This window comes from Fukomys damarensis, unplaced genomic scaffold (genome assembly GCF_012274545.1).
Source record: "Fukomys damarensis isolate Sample0158 unplaced genomic scaffold, DMR_v1.0_HiC HiC_scaffold_73628, whole genome shotgun sequence".
Lineage (NCBI taxonomy): Eukaryota > Metazoa > Chordata > Mammalia > Rodentia > Bathyergidae > Fukomys > Fukomys damarensis.
Window position 1 is genome coordinate 21,203 of NW_022974540.1, and position 21,734 is coordinate 42,936.

The 21,734-nt window shown below is 35.8% G+C and overlaps 2 protein-coding genes and 1 pseudogene across 2 annotated transcripts; all 3 read right to left on the reverse strand.

Moving 5' to 3' along the window:
• Nucleotides 1-1,732: 1,732 nt before the first annotated feature.
• Nucleotides 1,733-2,695, reverse strand: LOC104849011 (olfactory receptor 8H1). Its single transcript, XM_010605269.1, has one exon. It carries the CDS (start codon nucleotides 2,693-2,695, stop codon nucleotides 1,748-1,750), a length of 948 nt encoding a protein of 315 aa, XP_010603571.1. The 3' UTR covers nucleotides 1,733-1,747.
• Nucleotides 2,696-8,945: 6,250 nt separating this feature from the next.
• Nucleotides 8,946-9,893, reverse strand: LOC104849019 (olfactory receptor 8H1). The gene has a single exon (XM_010605280.1). It carries the CDS (start codon nucleotides 9,891-9,893, stop codon nucleotides 8,946-8,948), a length of 948 nt encoding a protein of 315 aa, XP_010603582.1.
• Nucleotides 9,894-18,909: 9,016 nt separating this feature from the next.
• LOC104849058 lies at nucleotides 18,910-19,831 on the reverse strand (annotated as a pseudogene).
• Between the last annotated feature and the right edge of the window lie 1,903 nt (nucleotides 19,832-21,734).

Below are 21,734 nucleotides of genomic sequence, written 5' to 3' on the forward strand. Positions count from 1 at the left end.
TATAAGTAAAGTCATAATTTTGTCACTGGTTCAAAAAATAGAACAATGAAGGATATATTTAAATATTGGGATAAATTAGTGAACAGTATTAAAGTACTAAAACACTAATGAAACTTAATCCTTAGAATAGAGATGTTGTACTTTAGGCATCAAAAATATGGTAATATGTTTTTACAAAATATTAGTGATTTTTATGATCACAAATTAGGAGCACAATCATCAGTATAATAATTGTTCCTCAAGATTAAATAAAAGAGCTTACTTGCAACATGGAGCTATTTATTATACAGTAACTCTAATAGCAAAGAGAAGGTTTAAACAACATTATATATTTTGAGATAAAATATTTTAAGCAATTTGGAGATATTTGTATCACTTCTTGATCTTAGCATATAGAGTTCAGCATATTCTAAATTCATTGTCAAATCATTCCTTCCAAACAGCTTTATTTGAAAAGCATAACAAGTGAGGCAAACAAGAACATCACTGATTTAATTTAAGGAAAACCACACATCCGAGAACATCAGGAGAGAGGCAAAGAAGCTGTGACTGAAACCCCTGTCAGGTCACAGAAAGGTTTGCTCTCCACAGGGCTCACAGGAGCACAGCTGACAGCTACTGCTGCTCACTGATCACATTCGCGCCTTTTCAGGTTCCAGCACTGTGCAATGAGAGTGGTGATTTTGGTCATGTACTGAGTACATGTGAATCTGACAGGTGTAAAGTAGACAAAGATTATTAGAGAATAAAATTTAAAATAAGTGAAGAAAACTAGCAGAGATTATACATGACAGGATTTACATTTTAAAATGCAGACACACATTCATAACCAATGATGTTGGAAAACATGCACAAAACTGTCAATGATTAATAAAGTGCTTCTCTATTCTTTAATAATTATTTTCCAAATTGCCTTGAAGTTCAAGATATACCACTTTCCTATAACTTAACATTAATTTGATATACTATTTACTTATATCTCAAAATCGGGAACTACTGCCTTGTTTTGCTTTTTGCTCTTTGTAATTTAAATTGAGTTCTAGAGATTTTTATACTGGAAGCAATATATTTAGATTTTTTTTTTTTGAAACCAGGCATCAAACTCGGGTCCTTGCGCTTGCGAGGCAGGCCACCAAACTGCTGAACTAAATCCCTGGCAATATATGTATTCTTAATGGAAATATTATAAGGCTGTTGTTCTTCTGATGACATTCATCAGTATTTATTGTTATTTCTGAAAGGTTTTACATCCTGTTTCTACTTAGAAGGAAGTGGAATTTCTGTATAACCTGGCAGGTGGGAATCCTGGAACTTTGCTTACGGTAAATTCATGGAGGTTGAAATGCACCAGATCTAGATGCTGGAAATTTGATTGAAAAAGAATGCTTTAAATCAGTTGCTGTTAATCTCTATAAATAGAAAGATTTCTGGAAAATATAATGCTTGTTCATTTTAAAATTCTCTACCACTGAAGTATGCACTAATATTATATAATATAGTTCTAAAATTGCAAGTTTTTTCTTTTTGGAAAATAATTGCTCTTAAATCACAGCTTTTTAGATCATAGGTTTAGCACTTAATTCAGACTACAAATTACAGTATGAATTTGTGAACACATGTTCTTTGAAATGTCTATGCTTAAGTCAAGGGCAAGTGGAGAGGAAAAAATATCAGCTGTTTACAGAAACAGACCAAAGAATTTCCCAGGAAAAAAGGAGGGAGCAACTGTAAATGCCTAGCATCAATGTTATTTTAATTGTCTAGAACCCTCTCTCTTCTGCAGGATTCTAACAACAGCACTTTTCACCTCTTTGTTTCTGAGACTGTAGATGAGGGGGTTCAGCATGGGGATCACAATCGTGTAAAACACAGAAGCCACCTGATCCCTTCCCAAGGAGTAGGACGTCTTAGGTTTTAGGTAAGTGAAGATCATAGTGCTGTAGAAGATGGTGACTCCTAGAAGATGGGAGGCACAGGTGGAGAGGGCTTTTTTCTTTCCTTCAGTGGAATTAATTTTCAGGATAGTGGAGAGGATGGACAGATAGGATAAAGATATGATAATAAGGGACAGCACTAAGTTGGATCCACCACAAATATATATAATGAGTTCAACCTCAAATGTGTCACTGCATGACAGGGCTAAAATTGGGGATATGTCACAGAAGAAGTGCTGGATGACATTAGACTTGCAGAAATGCAGCCTGCTCATGAAAACCACATTCACAGTGGAGTCCACAAAGCCAATAACATAGGAGCCAGCAAGCAGGGCAGAGCAGAGTCTTGTGGACATAATGACTGGATAGTGCAGGGGGTTGCAGATAGCTACATAGCGGTCATAGGCCATCAAGGAGAGAAGCAAACATTCAGCAGCAACGAAGACAACAAAAAAGAACATCTGGGTGAAGCAGCCCAGGAAGGAGATGCTCTTGTTAGAACACAATAAATTCTGCAAGTTTTTAGGGGTGATGCTACTTGAATAGCTGAGGTCAAGAAATGACAGGTGAGTGAGAAAAAAGTACATGGGGGTGTGCAGCTGGGGATCCAGGCGAATGATCAATATCATCCCTGCATTCCCCAGCACCGTGATCAGGTAAATCAGCAGAAAGACCAGGAAGAAGATGAGCTGTGTTTCTTCAGAGTCCGTCAGCCCCATGAGGATGAAGTCATGCACGCTGGTGGAGTTCCATTTATCCATCCTGTCCTGCTGCACTAACAGTTGAATAATCCAAGTTATTACTTAGATTCATTGATTTAAAAAAATGTTTTCATTTTCAGGAGTGGAATTTTGTATAATTAAGTAATATTTACATTCATGGGTAAATCTATACATAATAGGAAAAATGATATTTTGTTACATATAGCTATGGCAGTATATTGACATTTGACTCTTTTTATTCTAAGGTTACATTTCATGTCCGGAATGAGCCTGATACTATTGCAATCCCTTTCCTTTATTTACATATTTATTCACATGAAAATATTGCACTGCCTGAACTCTTTCTCAAGTATTTTAGTGCAGAAAAAGGGCACAAAATGCTAGCAATATAAAATCAGAGCAATTACAGGTTTAAGCTGTGATTGTATGAAGAACCCCAGAGAACGTGCTTATAATATTGTGCTTCTGGTATAGGTAGTTTCAGCAAACCTGAGAATGACAGAGTAATTATTCATGCTAAAATCAGTTTTTATTTATTATTTTCTGTGTTTTAATTCCCAATGTTTTTCCATACTAATTGAAATAATTCTAGTCTTGGGACTTCACCGAGGCACATTAAGAATCTTGGGCTCATAGAATGTCAAGTTTCTGAAAATGTGGTAACCGAGAGAGTAGAATACATCTTTAGTCAATAGGATTTGGAAGATTGTCCCCTTCTCCTCCTGCCAAGAGCAGGAACATGCAGCCCTTCCTTCTATGCCCTCAGGCACCAGACTGAAAAGCGACGATCTGACAGAAAAATACTGTGTCCCTCTGAAAAGAATGTTCCAATCCGACCACAGGAGTTCAAGGTCTTGTTGAATTCGGACAAAGGAAGAGTGGAGCATATGTTGACCTTCAAATGAAAGCCCTCCAACCACAAAACTTGCAGATAGAACTCTTACTCCAAATGGAAACTGTCTTTTTTGAATTAGTGATGAACAAACTCTTTTCTTTCCATCTAAAATATCTTCTCCATCTATTTTGTGGAGAATAAAGTCAATAAGGACCTTCAATTCTGATAATTATATATATTTGTTAACATCTATTCAAAATCAATTTTTGCATAAATTACATTTTCAGAAAACATATATTGCTTGCATACTTTGTTTCTACCAATTGTACATTACCGCTTTGCAAATCATAAATTTACGCATGATAAGGTTTAATTTATATATGTATGCATGCATGTTAATCCAATATAATTCTCATTTTATTTTATCTTGTGTGATCCCCTGCCATTTAAAGAATGATACTTACTGTGAGACAAGGGCTGAAAAGAAGAAAACCTTCTTCCAGTAGTATCTGCTTGGAATTTTCTCAGATTTGTTTTAAGAGTTGAAAATATCTTTGGTATAACTCTTATACTCCTGACATAAATTAAATTTATGTTTCAGTGTATTCATTTTTTATTCTGAGGAAAATTATATCATAGTAGAAATTTTGTTTACAAGGTAATGAACTGGAAAATATATAAAGGAGTTTTGTCAGCAGACTTTGAAGGAGAAACTGTGAAAATAACAGAGCAGTGCACGAATTCCCTCCAAGGGTAGTAAATGTCAGGACACTTTTATAATGGACATGCAGTACTTGGTCACCCTCAGGGAGCCATTTCCCAGGAAGACTGCTTGGCCTAATTCCAAGGAAAAAAGTTCCAGGATTAAATGGACAGAATTTTTTGTTGTTGTTTTCCTCCAGAAGATCATCCATCTTTAGGAATATACTCACCACGTCCAGTGATTCTCTAAGTTATTGTCAAACTCTATTTCTGACTGTTAACACTGACACAGAGATACATAATCTTATAGGGTATTATATTTACATTTAAACGATGAATCAAGAAGTTTAGAATGGGGCTCAGGGGAAAGCTTTTTCAGGGGCATGCTCATTTCATGACTGACACTCAAAAGTGGAAACAAAATTTTCACTAGAAACGTTTTATACTTTCAGGTTTGATTTGGCCATAGAAATAATACACACTCATTAGAAGAAAATACAAAACATAAACATTCAAAGTAGTAAATGGACAAACTCAAGATTTTTAACACTTTGTTTACATAAGAGCAATTTTAAAAAAAATACATCCTTCTTGCCCCAATGATTTTGAATGTGTAGTTATAGATTCGTCTCATTAGTATAATACTGTGTTCAGGACAATATCCTCATTTCATGGGTACTGCATGTCTGTCCATACCCTGCCATGTTAGCATATTTTAAACCAACACCCCTTGTATTCTGCATCGGAGGATGCCCCAGTCTTCCCTAGATGCACTCATTTGTGGTCACAGCTGATAACTACATCAGGCAGAGCCTCCATTCTGGTTTGGGAGTGAGATTGGCTTCATCTACAGGCTGCCTTTCTGTGATGTTGTACAATTTTATTATGCTTCATTTTATTTATATTTTATTAAATAAAACTGAATGGAAATACTTAATCAGCCTTGAGACTAACATAAGTTTTGTAATATAATCAGTGCTCAAAAACTGGCTCTTGTTCTGTGTAATCATGTCACCTGTTGTCCTGAAAACAGTAATATAAAATTAAAGAAATACTATTTATTTCGTAAATACTATTAAATTACATTACAATATAGTAACAAACCTGAAATATATTATTGAGCATGAAAATCCAAGATGATAAAGCAATAGGAGGATTTAGCAAAGTACATAATGAGAATTAGAGGAAAATGCTACTATGAATCTTGCATGAAGTCAGGAACAAATCAATTTTCACGTAAATGCAAAGCCACTGTCTCAGGAAAATGTGCAAATGTCCCACATTCCCAGAGATGAGGACTGTGGATAAAGGAACTGTTTCTGTTAATGACTATACTGCAGGACTTGCAGAAGGACAGTGTTAGTTAGGAATCATGTGGTTTGTACAGATTCAGGGTACTTCTGAGATCTAAATGCCAATCTCCAGCTGTGTGACTGACAGGTAACCCTGGGGTTGCAGCCAAATGAGGGGGCCCTGAATTTCTATATCAGTGGTAGGATGTGATTGGAAGACACTCTGAGGGATGCCTTCTTACCCAAGATTTTCTAACATTGAATGCAAATCAGGTTCTGCAGTGCTGTTCATGACAACTGAGCCATCCTTGGAAGTAAGAATGCCTTCACGTCAGCAACAGTAGCCTAATAAATAGTTGAAGATCCCTTTCTACATGAAAAATGGTATAGTTGAATGACTGGAGCATCACATTTCATTTGTGGCTGTCATTTACCTCTTCTTTCTCTCTCACATCTGTGTCCCCACCATTTTCTCTGTCTTGGATGTTTCTTCTTATAATTTGTCATGCCTTTTGGGTGACCTTTTATTTTATTTCAAATGTCAATTCCATATCTATGCAAATCTCCAAGTAGATTTGGATATTGTGATGCATGAATATGAGACCAAGACTCAGATGTATTAACCTATCCATCAAACTACTCCTTTATTGTGTGTTTATGCTGAATACATTGCTACTCATTTCATTTTTTAACAAATAGTATTTAATATTTAAATTTAAAGCTCTCTAAGTGCTATGTTTTATTATTTTGTTTCTCCAACTTGACTAGAGGCAACTAACAAAGCAAGGTAACAACAAAATTAGCCGCATTAATTCTTCCTCACTTTCACACTCACACACTCGCACACACAGTGATTTTGCCTCCTTGTGGAGGCAGCCGGACTTTTGGAGAATCTGGACTGGAGACCAGTGTTTCCTGTAAATTCCATGGTGGGACAGGGCCTCATAGAAGGAGCAGCACGGAAGTCACGTTGTCTTTCCCTGTGTCTCCTGCTCAGCTGCTGTCCAGGTGGGAGAGGTCATTTCCTGCAGCCTGGAGCTGAGCTCCAACCTCCATGGTGACCTCTGTCCTCTTGCCAGGTTTGCCCTTGGAGAGCCTGGACCACAGCTACCCTCATCCCCTATGTTGCTGGGATTCAGGGTGAGGGTAAATCACGGTGTCTGCATAATCTGTGCCCAGGTTCCGACCATGGTCCCAGGGCCTCAATTCCCAGGCTGAGCTCCTGGATGCTTGGATACCCAGTGTCTATGCACTGCCTTGGTTACTCTGAAAGCCTCCAAACAATCAATAGCCTACCTAGATCATACTATGCTCAAGAAATAATGATATAAATGCTTTCTTCCCTACATAACAAAAAGTGTTTTAACTCTTATTTAATTAAATTTAAACAATTTCTTTAAATTGAATGTTGTCTTCAACATCCTATATTCTATCTACAAAGACTGACACAACAAAAACTGACACAATAAATTTTCTAAATTATAAAAATGCACAAAAATGAAAATTAGGTAAAACTATACCTTTTAAAAAGAACTGGAGAGGGCTGGGGATTTATCTCAGTGGTTCCAGGGCCAGCCTCACAAGTACAAGGTCCCAAGTTTAATTCCCAGCACCAAAAAAAAAAAAAAAAAACAAAAACAATATATTGAACAAAAGTGTTCATTAAATTCTTAACTATAATAACAAAGAAAGACAATCAGGAATAACTACATATATAGATTTCAGAAAAATCAAAATAAAAGGAAAATAATTAAAGATTTTTAGCAACATTTTTATAGGAAAAGTAATAAATTTGTCACTGACTTGTAAAGTTGAGCTACATGGTATATATTTAAATATTTGGGTAAATTCATTAACAATTTGAAATTATTGAAATGCTGGTGAAACTTAATGCTTAGAATAGAGATGTTGCACTTTAGGCATTGAAAGTTTTACAATATATGTTTATAGCAAATAACTTAAAGTTCCAAAAATAAATAACTCAAAATCATAACTTCAGAGTACAATGATTTGTATAATAATTATTCTTCAAGATTAAATAAAAGAGCTTACTTGCAACACGGAGCTATTTATTATACAATAACCTTAAAATAGCAAAGAGAAGGTTTAAACAGTATAAACTTTAAGATAAAATATTTTTAGTAATATGGAAATTTTTGTATCTCTTCTTGATCTAAGCATGTAAAGTTCAGCATATTCTAAATTCATTGTCAAATCTTTTCTTTAAATCAGTTTTACTTAAAAAGCATAACAAGTGAGGCAAGCAAGAACATCACTGATTTAATTTAAGGAACACCACACATCCCAGGACCTCAGGAGAGAGGCAAAGAAGCTGTGACTGAACCCCTGTCAGGTCACAGAAAGGTTTGCTCTCCATGGGGCTCACGGGAGCACAGCTGACAGCTACTGCTGCTCACTGATTACATTTGTACCATTTCAGGATCCAGCACTGTGTAATGAGAGTGGTGATTTGGCTCGTATACCAAGTACATGTGAATCTGACAGGTATTAAGTACACAAAGATCATTAGAGATTTAAATTTAAAATAAGTGAAGAAAACTAGCAGAGATTATAAATGACAGGATTTACGTTTTAAAATGCAGACACACATTCATAACCAATGATGTTGAAAAACATGCACAAAACTGTCAATGATTAATACAGTGCTTCTCTATTCTTTAATAATTATTTTCCAAATTTCCTTGAAGTTCAAGATATATCACTTTCCTATAACTTAACATTAATTTGATACACTATTTACTTATATATCAAAATCGGGAACTACTGCCTTGTTTTGCTTTTTGCTCTTTGGATTTAAATTGAGTTAAAGAGATTTGTAAAACATGAGGTTATACTATTCAGACATTTGTATTCTAAACGGAAATATTATAGGGCTGTAGTTCCTCTGATGATACTCATCAGCATTTATTGTTATTGTCTGAAAAGTTTTACATCCATGTTCTGCTTAGAAGGATGTGGAATTTCTGCATAACCTGTGCAGGTGGGAATCCTGGATATTTGCACAGCAGCAAATTAATAGAGGATGAAACTCAACATATCTAGCACCTAAATGCTGCAATCTTGACTGAAATCCAGTTCCACAAACCTATTGTTGATAATCTCTATGAACAAAATGATTTCTGGAAAAGGTAGAGCTTTTTCATTCTAAAATTCTCTATCGTTGGTGTATGTACAAATATTATATGATACAGTTTTTAAATTACAATATTTTTTGGCTTGCATGATAGTTGTCTTTCAATCACAGGTTTTTTAGATTATAGATTTAACACGATACAAACAACAAATTGCAATATGAATTTGTAAAAATATGTTTTTTGAAATGTCTCTGGTTTAAATCAAGGGCAAGTAGAGAGGAAAAAGTATCAGTTTTTACAGAAATAGACCAAAGAATTTCCCAGAAAAAAAAAGGGGAGGAAATTGTGAATACCTAGCATCAATGTTATTTCAATTTTCTAGAGCCCTCTCTCTTCTGCAGGACTCTAACAGCTGCACTTTTCACCTCTTTGTTCCTGAGACTGTAAATGAGAGGGTTCAGCATGGGGATCACAATCGTGTAAAACACAGAAGCCACCTGATCCCTGCCCAAGGAGTAGGACGTCTTTGGTTTTAGGTAAGTAAAGATCATAGTGCTGTAGAAGATGGTGAATCCCAGAAGGTGGGAGGCACAGGTGGAGAAGGCTTTTTGCTTTCCAGCAGTGGAATTAATTTTCAGGATAGTGGAGAGGATGGACAGATAGGATAAAGATATGATAATAAAGGACAGCACTAAGTTGGATCCACCACAAATATATAGAATGAGTTCAACCTCAAATGTGTCACTGCACGACAGGGCTAAAATTGGGGATGTGTCACAGAAGAAGTGCTGGATGACATTAGACTTGCAGAAATGCAGTCTGCTCATGAAAACCACATTCACAGTGGAGTCCACAAAGCCAATAACATAGGAGCCAGCAAGCAGGGCAGAGCAGAGTCTTGTGGACATAATGACTGGATAGTGCAGGGGGTTGCAGATAGCTACATAGCGATCATAGGCCATCGAGGAGAGAAGCAAACATTCAGCAGCAACAAAGACAACAAAAAAGAACATCTGGGTGAAGCATCCCAGGAAGGAGATGCTCTTGGTGGAAGTCAGCAAGTTGTGTAAGGTTTTAGGGGTGATGACATTTGAGTAGCTCAGGTCAAGAAATGACAGGTGAGTGAGAAAAAAGTACATGGTGGTGTGGAGCTGGGGATCTAGGCGAATGATCAATATCATCCCTGCATTCTCCAGCACCGTGATCAGGTAAATCAGGAGGAAGAGCGCGGAGAGGACCAGCTGTGTCTCTGCAGAGTCCGTCAGCCCCGTGAGGATGAAGTCAGTCACACTGGTGGAGTTCCATCTACCCATGGTGTCCTGCTGCACTAATGGTTGAATAATTCAAGTTGATATTTAGCTTAACTGACTACAAAAAATCTTTTAATTTCATGAGTACCCTTTTTTAGAATTAGTGTGATATTTGATTCACGAATAAAAATATACAGAATATGAGTAAAATATTTATTTTTTATGTATAGCTATACGAGTATATTGACTTTAGATTCATTTTATTTAAAGTTTGTCTTGTATTCAAAATGAACCAGATAGTTTTGTAAACCACTTTAACTATCAAAATGTTTAATTCACATGAAACTATTATACTTTCACACATATTTTAGTGCAGAAAAAGGGCACAAAATTATACCGATATAAAATTAAATCAATGACAGTTTTACACTGTGATTCCAAGAAGCTATTGTCACCCTGAAGAACATTCTTATAATACTGTGCTTCTGATGTAAGTAGTTCTAGCAAACTTGAGTATGATTTTGTGATTTTTCAAGCTAAAATCAATTGTTTGTAATATATCCTGTGTTTTAATTCCCAATACTTTCCATACTAATTGAAATACTTCTTGTTTTGGGACTTCACATAGGCATGTTAAAATTCTTCAGTGTGTAGAATGTCAAGAAACTGATGATTTGATAATGGAGAGTAATGTACATCTTTCTGTACTAGAATTTGAAAGATGGGCTACTTCCGTGTCCTCTGGCCAAGAGTAGGAAGGTGCAACCCTTCCTGCCCTTCCCTCAGCAACTGGACTGAAAAGCAACGATCTGACAGAAAAATACTGTGTTCCTCTGAAAAGAATGTTCAAATCCGAGCCCGGCAGTGCAAGGTCTTGTTGAATTAGGACAAAGGAAGAATGGAGCTTGGGTGACCTTGACGTAAAATCCCTTGCACCCCAAACTCAGAAATAGAGCTCAGAACCCGAAAGGGACCCCTTTGTGTCCTTACGTTTAGCGAGGAATAAACTCTTTCCTTTCCACCAATTAAATTTCCTCCATCTGTTTTGGGAGGAGTAATGGAAATAAGGACCTTCATTTCTGATATTGATATATTTTGTTAATATCCATTAATAATCAATTTTCTTGCATGTATTATATTTTCAGAAAAAGTACATTGTTTACATACTTTGTTTCCATGGATTGTACATTACTGGTTTGCAAATCCTAACATTGCTCATGGCAAGGTTTAAATAACAGGTATGCATGCATATAACTCTGATTAAATGACCATTTCTTTTTATCTACTGCAATTCCCTCCCATTTTAAGAATGATACTTACTGTGAGACAAAGACTGTAAAGAAAAACATCTTCCAATGGTACCTGCTTGGAAATTTGTCAAATATCATTTTTGGAGTTGAAATTTTCTTTGGTATAATACTTTTATTTCTGACATAAGTTTATGTTCCTGTGTATTCATTTTTCATTCTAAGGTTCATTATATCTCAGTAGACATTTGGTTCATATGTAATATAATGGAATTTTTACCAGGGAGTTTTTTCTGCAGAGAATTTGAGTGAGAAACTGTGAAAATAACCAGAGCAGTGCACGACTTCCCTCCAAGGGTAGTAACTACCAGGAAACTTTTATACCTGACAAGCAGAATACTGCAGTATTTGGTCACCCTCAGGGAGCCATTTCCACAGAAGTCTGCTTGGCACAATTCCAAGGAAAAAATTTCAAAGATTAAATGGACAGAATTCTTTTTCATAGAATTCTACCTTTAAGAACACACTCATCTTCTCCTTTGATTCTCTAAATTATTGTCAAACTCCACTACTAACTACTCACATTGACACACAATTACATAAACTTAAAGAGGATGATATTTACATTCAAAGGATGAATGAAGAACTTTTGACACAGTTGCAGTAGAAAGTCATTTCCAGAGGCATGTGTACTCCTGTCATGACTGACACACTCAAAAGTGAAATGATAAAATTTTTACTAGGAACTTTTTTATGCTTACAGGATTTGGCCATAGAAGTTTTACAAACACATTAGAGGGATATACAAAATAAAAACATTCAAAGAAGAAAATGAGCCAACTCAAGACTGTCCAATTTTTTGTTTACAAAAGAGCAATTTTTCCAAAGATGAATCCTTCTTGCCCCAATTATTTTGAATGTGTACTTATGGATTTCCATCGTTAGGGTACTAATACTGCGTGTTCAGCACAATATCCTCACTTCATGGCTACAGCGCAACCTACCAAGCCCTGCCCCAACAGCCTATCATTAACCAACACCCAATGTACTAAAAATCTGAGGATGCCCAAGTCTTCCCTAGATTCACTCACTCATGCTCACACCTGAGAATTGCATGGGGCAGAATCTCTATTTTTTGTTTGGGAGTGTGATTGGCTTCATCTAGAGGCCACCTTTGTGAGAAGTTTTACTATTTTAGTGTGCTCCATTTTATTTTATTTTATTAAAGAAAAATGTGTAGAATACTGTTTTGTAATGAAGTAATGGGGGAAAATTACCCTTGTTCTGTGTAATGGAGTCATATATGGTCCCAAAAAGAGTAAGAAGAAATTAAAATATAATAGTAAAGCTGAAATATATTATTGAATATGAAAATTCAAGGAGATGAAGCAAAGATTTGGCAATGTACATAATGAGACTTAGAAGAAAATGCTACTGTGAATCTTGCATGAAGTCAGGAACAAATCAGTTTGCATATATATGTCTAAGCCACTCTCTCCGGAAAAAGTGCAAATGTCCCACATTCCCAGAGATGATGACTGTGGATAAAGGAATTGTTTCTGTTAATTACTATGCTGTAGGACTTGCAGAAGGACAGTGTTATTTAGGAATCATGTGCTTTGTATAGATTCAGGGTACTTCTGAGATCTAAATGCCAGTCTCCAGCTGTGTGACTGACAGGTAACCGTGGGGTTTCAGCCAAATGAGGGGGCCTTGAATTCTATATCAGTGTCACCTTGGTAGGATGTGATTTCAAGACACTGTGAGGCATGCTTTCTTACCCAAGATTTTCTAACATTGAACACAAATCAGGTCCTGTGAAGTGCTGTTCATGACAGCTGAGCCATCCTTGTAGTTAGAATCCTTCATAGGAACAACTGAAGCCCAATAGAGTTTCAAATCCTTTTCTACATAGAAAATGATATACCCTAAATGACAAGTGTGTCACATATTATATGTAGCTTGGCTCTCATTTACCTTTTATTTTCTCTCTCTCTCTGACCCTACCATCTTCTCTGTTGGATTTTTTTCCATTAAATTTATTGGTATATTTAAAGCCAACAACACAGGGACATTTATCAGTGGGATCTTAGGTTGTCTCTTAGCTCTATTGGTGATTTTTCTTGCAGTGCAATAACTTTTTTAATATGATCAGATCCCAGTTATTGATTCTTTGTGAAAGTTCTTGTCCTGCTGAGCATTTGTTCACAGAGTCTTCTCCTATGCCAAAGTCTTCCAGAGTTCTACCTGACTTACATTCCAGTAAGTTTAGTTTTTCTGTTTTGATATTTAGACCTCAAATCCACTTGGATTTTAGTTTAGTGCATGGCAAAAGATAGGGGTCTCATTTTAACCTTAAGCAAGTTAAAAGCCAGTTTTTCCAACACTTTTTATTAAAGTGGCTATCTTTCCTCCAGTGAGGATGGTTGACTCCTTTGTTGAGAATGCAGTAGCTGAGTATATCTGCTGTTGTTTCTGCATCTTCTAATCTATACCATTGATCCTCAGTTCTGTTTCTTTGTCAATAACATGCAGTTTTTATCATAGTGGCTTTGTAGTTTAATTTCACCTTGGGAATTATGATACCCCCTGCCATGTCTTTGTTGCCTAGAATGCTTTTTGATATTCTAGGTCTCTTCTGGTTCCAAATGAATTTTTGAATTGTTTTCTCAAGTTCTGTGGAATATACTGTTGTGATTTCAGTAGGGATTGCATGGAATCTGTATAGAAGTTTTGGAAGTATGGCCATTTTCACTGTTTGTTCTTCCTACCCAGGAGCAAGGGATGGCTTTCCATATTCTTATACCTCTTCTATCTCTTTTCTCAGAGTGCTATAATTTTCACGGTAGAGGTCTTTTGTCTCTTTTGTTAGATTGATTCCAAGATATTTCATTTTTTTTGGATGTTATTGTGAAAGGAATTTTTCCTCAATTTCTCTCTCACTGATACTATTATTTGTGTACAAGAAGCCTCTTGATTTTTGAGTGTTGACTTTGTATTCAGATACTCTACTAAATCTGTCAATCAAGTCTAGCAGTCTTTTGGTAGAGATTTTTGGGTCTTCAATGTAGAATATTGTATTATCAACAAATAGTGACAGTTTAACTTCTACCTTTCCTATCATTATTCCTTTTATTTCTTTTTCTTGTATAATTGTTGTGGCTAATGTTTGTAGAACTGTGTTGAACAGGAGTGGTGATAGTGGACATCCTTGTCTTGTTCCTGATTTTAGCATGAAGGTTTTCAGTTTTTGACCATTTAGGATGATACTGTCTGCTGGTTTTTCATACATAGCCTTTTGAGATAAAGACCATCTATTCCAGTTTTCAGCAGGGTTTTTATCATGAATGGGCATTGGATGTTGTTGAATGCTTTTTCTCCATCTATTGAGATGATAATATGGTTTTTGTCCTTGGCCCTGTTAACACAGTGTATTACATTTATTGATTTACATATGTTGTACTATCCTTGCATCCCTGGGATAAATCTCACTTGTTCAGAGTATATGATCTTCTTGATGACCTTCTGTATTCTGTTTGCCAGTATTATATTGAAGATTTTTGCATCTATATTCAATAGAGAGATTGCCCTGTGGGTTTGTTTTTGTTTTTGTTTTTGGGGTTTTTTTTTTTTTTTTTTTTTTTTTTTTTTTGTTATGGGTCTTTCACTGGTTTTAAAATCAAAGAAATGCTTGCTTCCAGGAAAGAATTTGGAAGTATTGCTTCCCTTTCAATTTCATTGAAGAATTTAAAGAGTATTGGTGATAGGTCTCCTCTAAATGCCTTGTAGAATTCAGCAGTGAAGCGATCAGGACATGGGCTTTTTTTGTTGGTAATGTTCTAATTAAATTTTCAATATCAATTAAATTTTCAATATCACTGAATATAATTGAGGTGTTTAGAAATTTTATATTTTCTTCATTCAACGTGTGAAGTTCATATGTATCTAGGAATCTCTCCATTTCTTCTTTTCCATTTTATCAGAGTATAGGTTTTTGAAGTAGGCCTTGATGATCCACTGGATTTCTGCTGGACCTGTTGTGACTTTACCCTTTTCATTCCTAATTGCATGAATTTGAGCTTTTTCTTGATAAGTTTGGCTAAGGGTTTATCGATTTTATTTATTCTATCAAAAAGCCAACCCTTTGATTCATTGATTTTTTTTCATTATTCTTTTATTCTCCACTGAATTAATTTCTGCTCTGATCATTATATTGTCCTCCTCTATACAAGCTTTCAGGTTGTCTTGCTCTTCTTTTTCTAGAAGCTTAAGGTTAAGCATTAGGTTGTTTATTTGAGCTCACTCTGTTTTCCTAGTATGGGCATTTACTGGTATGAATTTCCCTTTAAGAACTGCTTTCATTTAGTCCCATAGACTCCTGTATGTTGTATAGGCATTGTTATTTAATTTTAGAAACTCTCTAACTTCTTCTTTAATTTCCTCTGTGACCCCAATGGTTGTTCAGCAGGGTGTTATTTAATTTCATGTGTTTGTGACATTCTTACAGTTTCTTTGGCTATTGATCTCCAGTTTAATTGCACTATGGTCTAATAATATACAGGAGTAACTTCAACTCCTTTACATTTACTTAAGCTTGTTGTATGAGCTACCATGTGGTCTCTTTTGGAGAATGACCAATGTGCTGCTGAAAAGAAAGCATATTCTGATTGGGGGGGTGGAACACTCTGTAGACATCTACTAAGTCCATTTGTTCTATGACTTGATTCAGTTCTGTTATTTGTTGTTGATTTTTTGTCTAGATGATCTGCTATTTGTGTCAGTGGAATATTGAGTTCGCCTACTATAATTGTATTAGGGCTTATTTTGCTTTTCATATTCATGAAGTTTGGTTTTGTATAGTTGGGGGCATTAGTATTCAGTGCATATGTATCTATGATTTTCATTTTTTCCTCTTGTATTGTTCCCAATACAAGGATATAGTGGCCTTGTTTGTCCCTCTTAATTAGTTTTGTTTTGAAATCTATTCTGTCTGCAAATAAGATAGCCCCACTTTTTATGGGCTCCTGTTGCATGGAGAACTGTTTTCCATCCTTTTACTCTCAGTCTGTGAGTTTCTTTGTGGATTAAGTGCATTTCTTCTATACAGCATATTGTTTGGTTTTTCTTCTTAATCCATTCTGCCAGCCTGTTTCTTTTGCTTGGTGACTTGAGGCCAATGACACTGATGGCTATAACTGTTTGTATTGACATTTTATTCTCACCTTACTTTCATGTTGTTGGTTCTTTCTTTTTAATTTTTCCCTCTCTCCCTCTAATTTCTTGCCTTGCCTGGTATATTTGCCCTGTTGCCCTTTATGGAGTTGTGGCCTTCATTTTCTTTTTCCAGGATATTGTTTAGAAGGATTTGGAGTGCCATTTTGGTCTTCATGAAATTTCTCCTGTGTTCTTTGTTTTGAAAGTATCATGTTTCCCCATTAATTTTGAAAGATATTGTTGCAGGATACATCCATCTAGGTAGGAGGTTGTTCTCTTTTAGAACTTGAAATACCTCACTCCAGGCTCTACTTGACTTGAGCGTTTGTGTTGAAAAGTCTGCTGTGATTTTGATGGGCTTTCCTTTGTGTGTGATTTGTTTCTTTTCTCTAACTGCTTGTAGCATTTTTTTCTTCTGTTGGATTTCTGGGATCTTGAATATTGTGTGTCTAGGTTTATGTTTTTGTTTTTGTTTTTGTTTTTATCATGACTAGTTGTAGTCCTATATGCCTCACTTATCTGTATGTCAAATTCTTTACCTGTTTGTTAAGTTTTCTGTCATTCTGTGCATAGTTTTTATGTAATTTGTAATTTCTTCTGCTCCTTCATGGATTCCTCTTATATTATTCCTCTTTGCATCACAGAAGAATTGTTGCATTGACTTTTCATGGTCCCTTACTGTTTTGAAGAGATCTCTTTTCATGGTCAGTGACTACAATCCTATCTTCTATATCTGAAATTCTGTCTTCATAGTCGTTCATTCTACTGTGAATGCTTTCTATAGTTTTTAATCTCCTAGATAACTGTTTGAATCAGTTTCATGGATTCCTTTTCTTTCCTATGTTGGGTATTCAAGGATTCCATTTATTTCCTATGCTGGGTCATTCATGGTTTCCATCGTGGTACTGACATCGTCTATTTTTTTTTTTTAATCTGTTTCTGTTCTAGTATCTCTTATCAGGTCTTTTATTCTTCTCACCACATCTGTAGTTAGTTATCTGGGAAATAACTTTTGTTTTGAATTTTTCTAGAGCCTCCTTTCTCTGTTTTCGTATTTCCTGTGCTGTCAGTTCAGTGTGTCCAGATTGTTGACTGTCAGACTTTTCCACCTAATTTCCCCTAAAGTTTACCTTTGGTGGGGTGGAATTCTATTTTTGTGTCTTCTTTAAATGCCTGCACATTTCTATTTTTGTTTTTTGTACTGTCCTTGGTATAATTCCTGGGTATATACTTCCATCTTCCAAATATAGCTTGTCTTTATGGTTTGAGTCTCTATTGCCTCTGAGGCAAACTATTTTTTATTATACCAGAGAGGACAACTGATTAGATCAATGACAACACCTTAGCCCAGGTGATACAACCATCAACACAGTAGCATCAAACACAGTTTAGAAAATGACAATTTGTGTTAGTTCTTAATATATCACCTTTAACATTGTGAATTAAATCAAAATCAAGACTGGAGTTTAGAAAAATGGACTTTAGGACCCCCTGTGCCTCCGTAGTGTAAATCCAGGTACCATCCCAGCCAGGCATCGAGAAGCTGTGGAGGGTATTTAAACAGACTTGCATCTTTGCTCTGCCGAGGTCTGGGGAATAAGACCTGGGTGTCAGACAACCTCTACATGGCTGCATCTCTCAATTCTCTTCTGGCAAGGCAAGCGGGAGAGCATGTGATCTTCACAACTACTATTACATTTTAAAATTTATAACTGCTTCAGTGCTACATTTTATTATTTTATTTCCCCAACCTGACTAGATGGAATTCATTTCCTCTATGGTATCTAGCATTAGTAACTGCTCATTTCATATTTGTATGGTTTAATATTACTGAAAATCACTAGGTGCAACAGTTGTGTACTCCTACTACACATCAGCATGTCGGTGTATTAATGTAAGCGATAATTAGATAAAAATTAAAGCCTTAATCCCATACAACCTATGTTCCCATAGAAAACACAGATTAGGACATAAATCCATTACAAAGAAAGGTCTTATGAAGACAAAGGGTAAAACTGGACACCCAAAAACCACAAGGAGAAGCCTCATAAGACAGCAACCATTCAGGATGTGAGGGAGATCTGGCTGTGACATTTGTCACCTCAATGATTGCCAGGGTTGATTTTGCTGACCTGGATGGCTAGGTGGGTGTCCCCTTTCTCTTTCTCCCCTCTATATGTATTCTAAATGGTGTGCTTGATCAAAGAGGATGACCACCCCCAATAGAGGAGGACCAATTCTTCAGTCAAGGGTGTATGAGTAGCTGCCCTCCCCTGATAAAACCTCCAAACAAGCTATCAAGAAAGCAATCTTTCAACATCTTGGTTTTGGACGTCTAATATCCAAAACTGAGAAAATATATCTGAGCTATTAAAACTATTCTCTTTGTCATTTTCTTATTACATTCACAGAAAACTAATAGAACCAGTATTATCACACATGGACATGTGTATTTGTATAAGTATGTGTGTATGAACTCAAAAGAAAAAGCGTGCTGGGTAAAACTGCATAGTTAGACTAAGAACTTTATTTGTAAAATTTCAATAAGAATAGCAACACTGCTTATCTAAAAGAAAATTATTCAGTTCAAATTTTGCTGAGAAAAATTCACTTTATGACTAAACACATTTTCTGAACAGTCTTTTTATTGCCTCTTTGACATCTTTATTCCTCAAACTGTAGATGATGGGATTCAGCACGGGAATGACAATGGAGTAACATGTGGACACTATCATGTCATGCTTCAAGGCATAGCTGGAACTTGGTCTCACATAGGTGAACAGAATTGTCGCATGATAAAGGGACACTCCAGTTAGATGAGAGCCACAAGTAGAGAACACTTTACTCCTTCCTTCATCAGAAGGCATTTTCAGAATGGCCAACAGGATGAAACCATAAGAGATGAGGACAATCAGAATGGTGACCACCTCAATGGAGCTCACAAAGAGGAAGAGTAGAAGCTCATTGATATGAGTGTCAGAACAAGAAATAGCAAGAAGAGGAGGGATATCACAAAAGATGTGTCTAATTTCATTGGACCCACAGAAGGACAGACTGAAAGTGGCCACTGTATGTATCGTAGAATGCAAAAGTCCCCCAATACAGGAAGCAGTGATGAGTGACACATAGACCCCGAGCATCATGCTCATAGAATACAGCAGCGGGTTGTAGATGGCTAAGTAGCGGTCATAAGCCATTGCTGCTAAGAGAAAGCATTCTGTTGTCCCCAAAGTAACAAAGAGAAGCATCTGTGTTGCACATCCAGCAAATTAAATGACTCATTTTTGACATAAAATCTCTTAACATTCTTGGAGTAATAACAGTGGAAAAACAGGCATCCACAAATGATAGAACACTCAAAAAATAGTACATTGGATTGTGCAGCTGGGCATCCTCAATGACCAATAGAATCAGCCCCATATTTGCCATGATAGTAAAAAGGTAAATAGCTAGAAACAGTGAAAAGAGAATGGCCTGCAGTTGAGTGTCGTCTGTGAAGCCCTAGAGAACAAATGCTGTAACTTCAGTGATATTGTTCATACTGAAAACGCATAGAAAATGCTTGAAGACCTGTAGAGGATTATAGTCTGTATTACTGTGAAAATACTGAACAGTAATGTGTGAAGGGAACATGCACTGTATGTACTTATTTTGTATTCAATACACAGTGGTCAATGTTTGATGTTACTAATGGAAAATGTAAGCATTCAGTCCCAGTCTAGATCTGCAGTATTCCTAATACCTCAGAGCTACTGGTTATGCTTGAAGACCTGTAGAGGATTATAGTCTGTATTACTGTGAAAATACTGAACAGTAATGTGTGAAGGGAACATGCACTGTATGTACTTATTTTGTATTCAATACACAGTGGTCAATGTTTGATGTTACTAATGGAAAATGTAAGCATTCAGTCCCAGTCTAGATCTGCAGTATTCCTAATACCTCAGAGCTACTGGTTAAGCTACTCTTGCATTCTTTTGCTGTGATCTTTAGCTGGTCCTACATCACAACATATGAAAATATGTAGCACGTTAAAAAAATGTGCTTCTGAAACCCAAACCCATTGGATAATGTCAGGACACAAATCATATGGACAGAGTGTTATAATACTAGATCTTTCAGCAAATTTGTTAAAATAATTTGTTACAATATATTACCCCACGGATTGAGACCATTATTTGACAACATCAGTGTAAATACTGAAGAACAAAAATATTAGTAAAATCTAGTTTAAATATACAACATGCCACATTAGGTTGATTCTACATAGCAACTCCTTCCTGTATCATAGCGTGGTATAAATTTTTTTCTAGATCTTTCTATCTCCAATATGTCCTATTGGAATTGTCTGTCTAGGACTAATGAATGTGTGAGAGACAAGGTAGGGCATTAAATTTATGACAATGAATGTTTATTCAAATTTTCTTTTTCAATACATGGAATTTCATTACCTTTTTAACCTAAATAAGTTTTCTTTTTATTTCTTCTGAATATTTAAATTTGTGGCATTCCTTGTTTTTGTACTTTTATATCCATTGAAATTCAGTACAATTATTCTGAAAAAAATATAAGAAAAGTGAGTTTTAAAACTTGTTATAGCCAGGCGTGGTGGCACACACCTGTAATCCCAGCACTCAAAAGGCTGAGGCTGGAGGATCGCTGTGAGTTTGAGACCAGACTGGACATATAATGAATCCCAGGTCAATCTCAACTACATAGTGAGACCCAGCCTGGAAAAAAAACTTGTTATATTTATTTAATATTAAAGGGATCTGTGAAATAACAGCAAAGTAACTGTTCATGAAGATACAACTCAATATGTCACAGCTACCATAACTAAGTTATATTGCTCAATATTATTTATAGCAAGTTTCATAACAGAAATTAAAAGCATAAAGAATACAGTAAATATGGAATAATAGAAATCTCCCATTACTACTCTTCCAATTAAATAAATTGTGTTAATTAATTCTTTATAAAGTCATAGTTTGCTTTATTTGTTTGTAATGCAGAACTACTTATGGAATAGATTTTGTTTAAATTATATATGTCTACTTTTTACATACCTTAGGCCATAGGACATTTGGATCAGTTTTGAAGGTGCTTAATCAGAGACAACACAATAGATCAGCTACTTAGGTTCATCAGTATGTTAGGCTCCCTTTTCAATGGACTGAGATAATTACCATAATTTGTGTTAGAAATAGTGAGAGACTGGGAAGAAATATTCATAGCAACCGTCATGTGATATAGGTCATCAGGATTATGTAGGAGAATGGCCAAGATCAGGATAAAATATTTTCATAATTATAGAAAATAATAAAAGAAAACTAAAAACAAAATCACTGTTCTCAACTGAGAGTCTTTCCTGTTTTTTGTCATCTTTCTTTCCTCCTTCTTTTCCTGTGTTCTTTTCATGATTTTTCCTTACTTCCATTGTTTA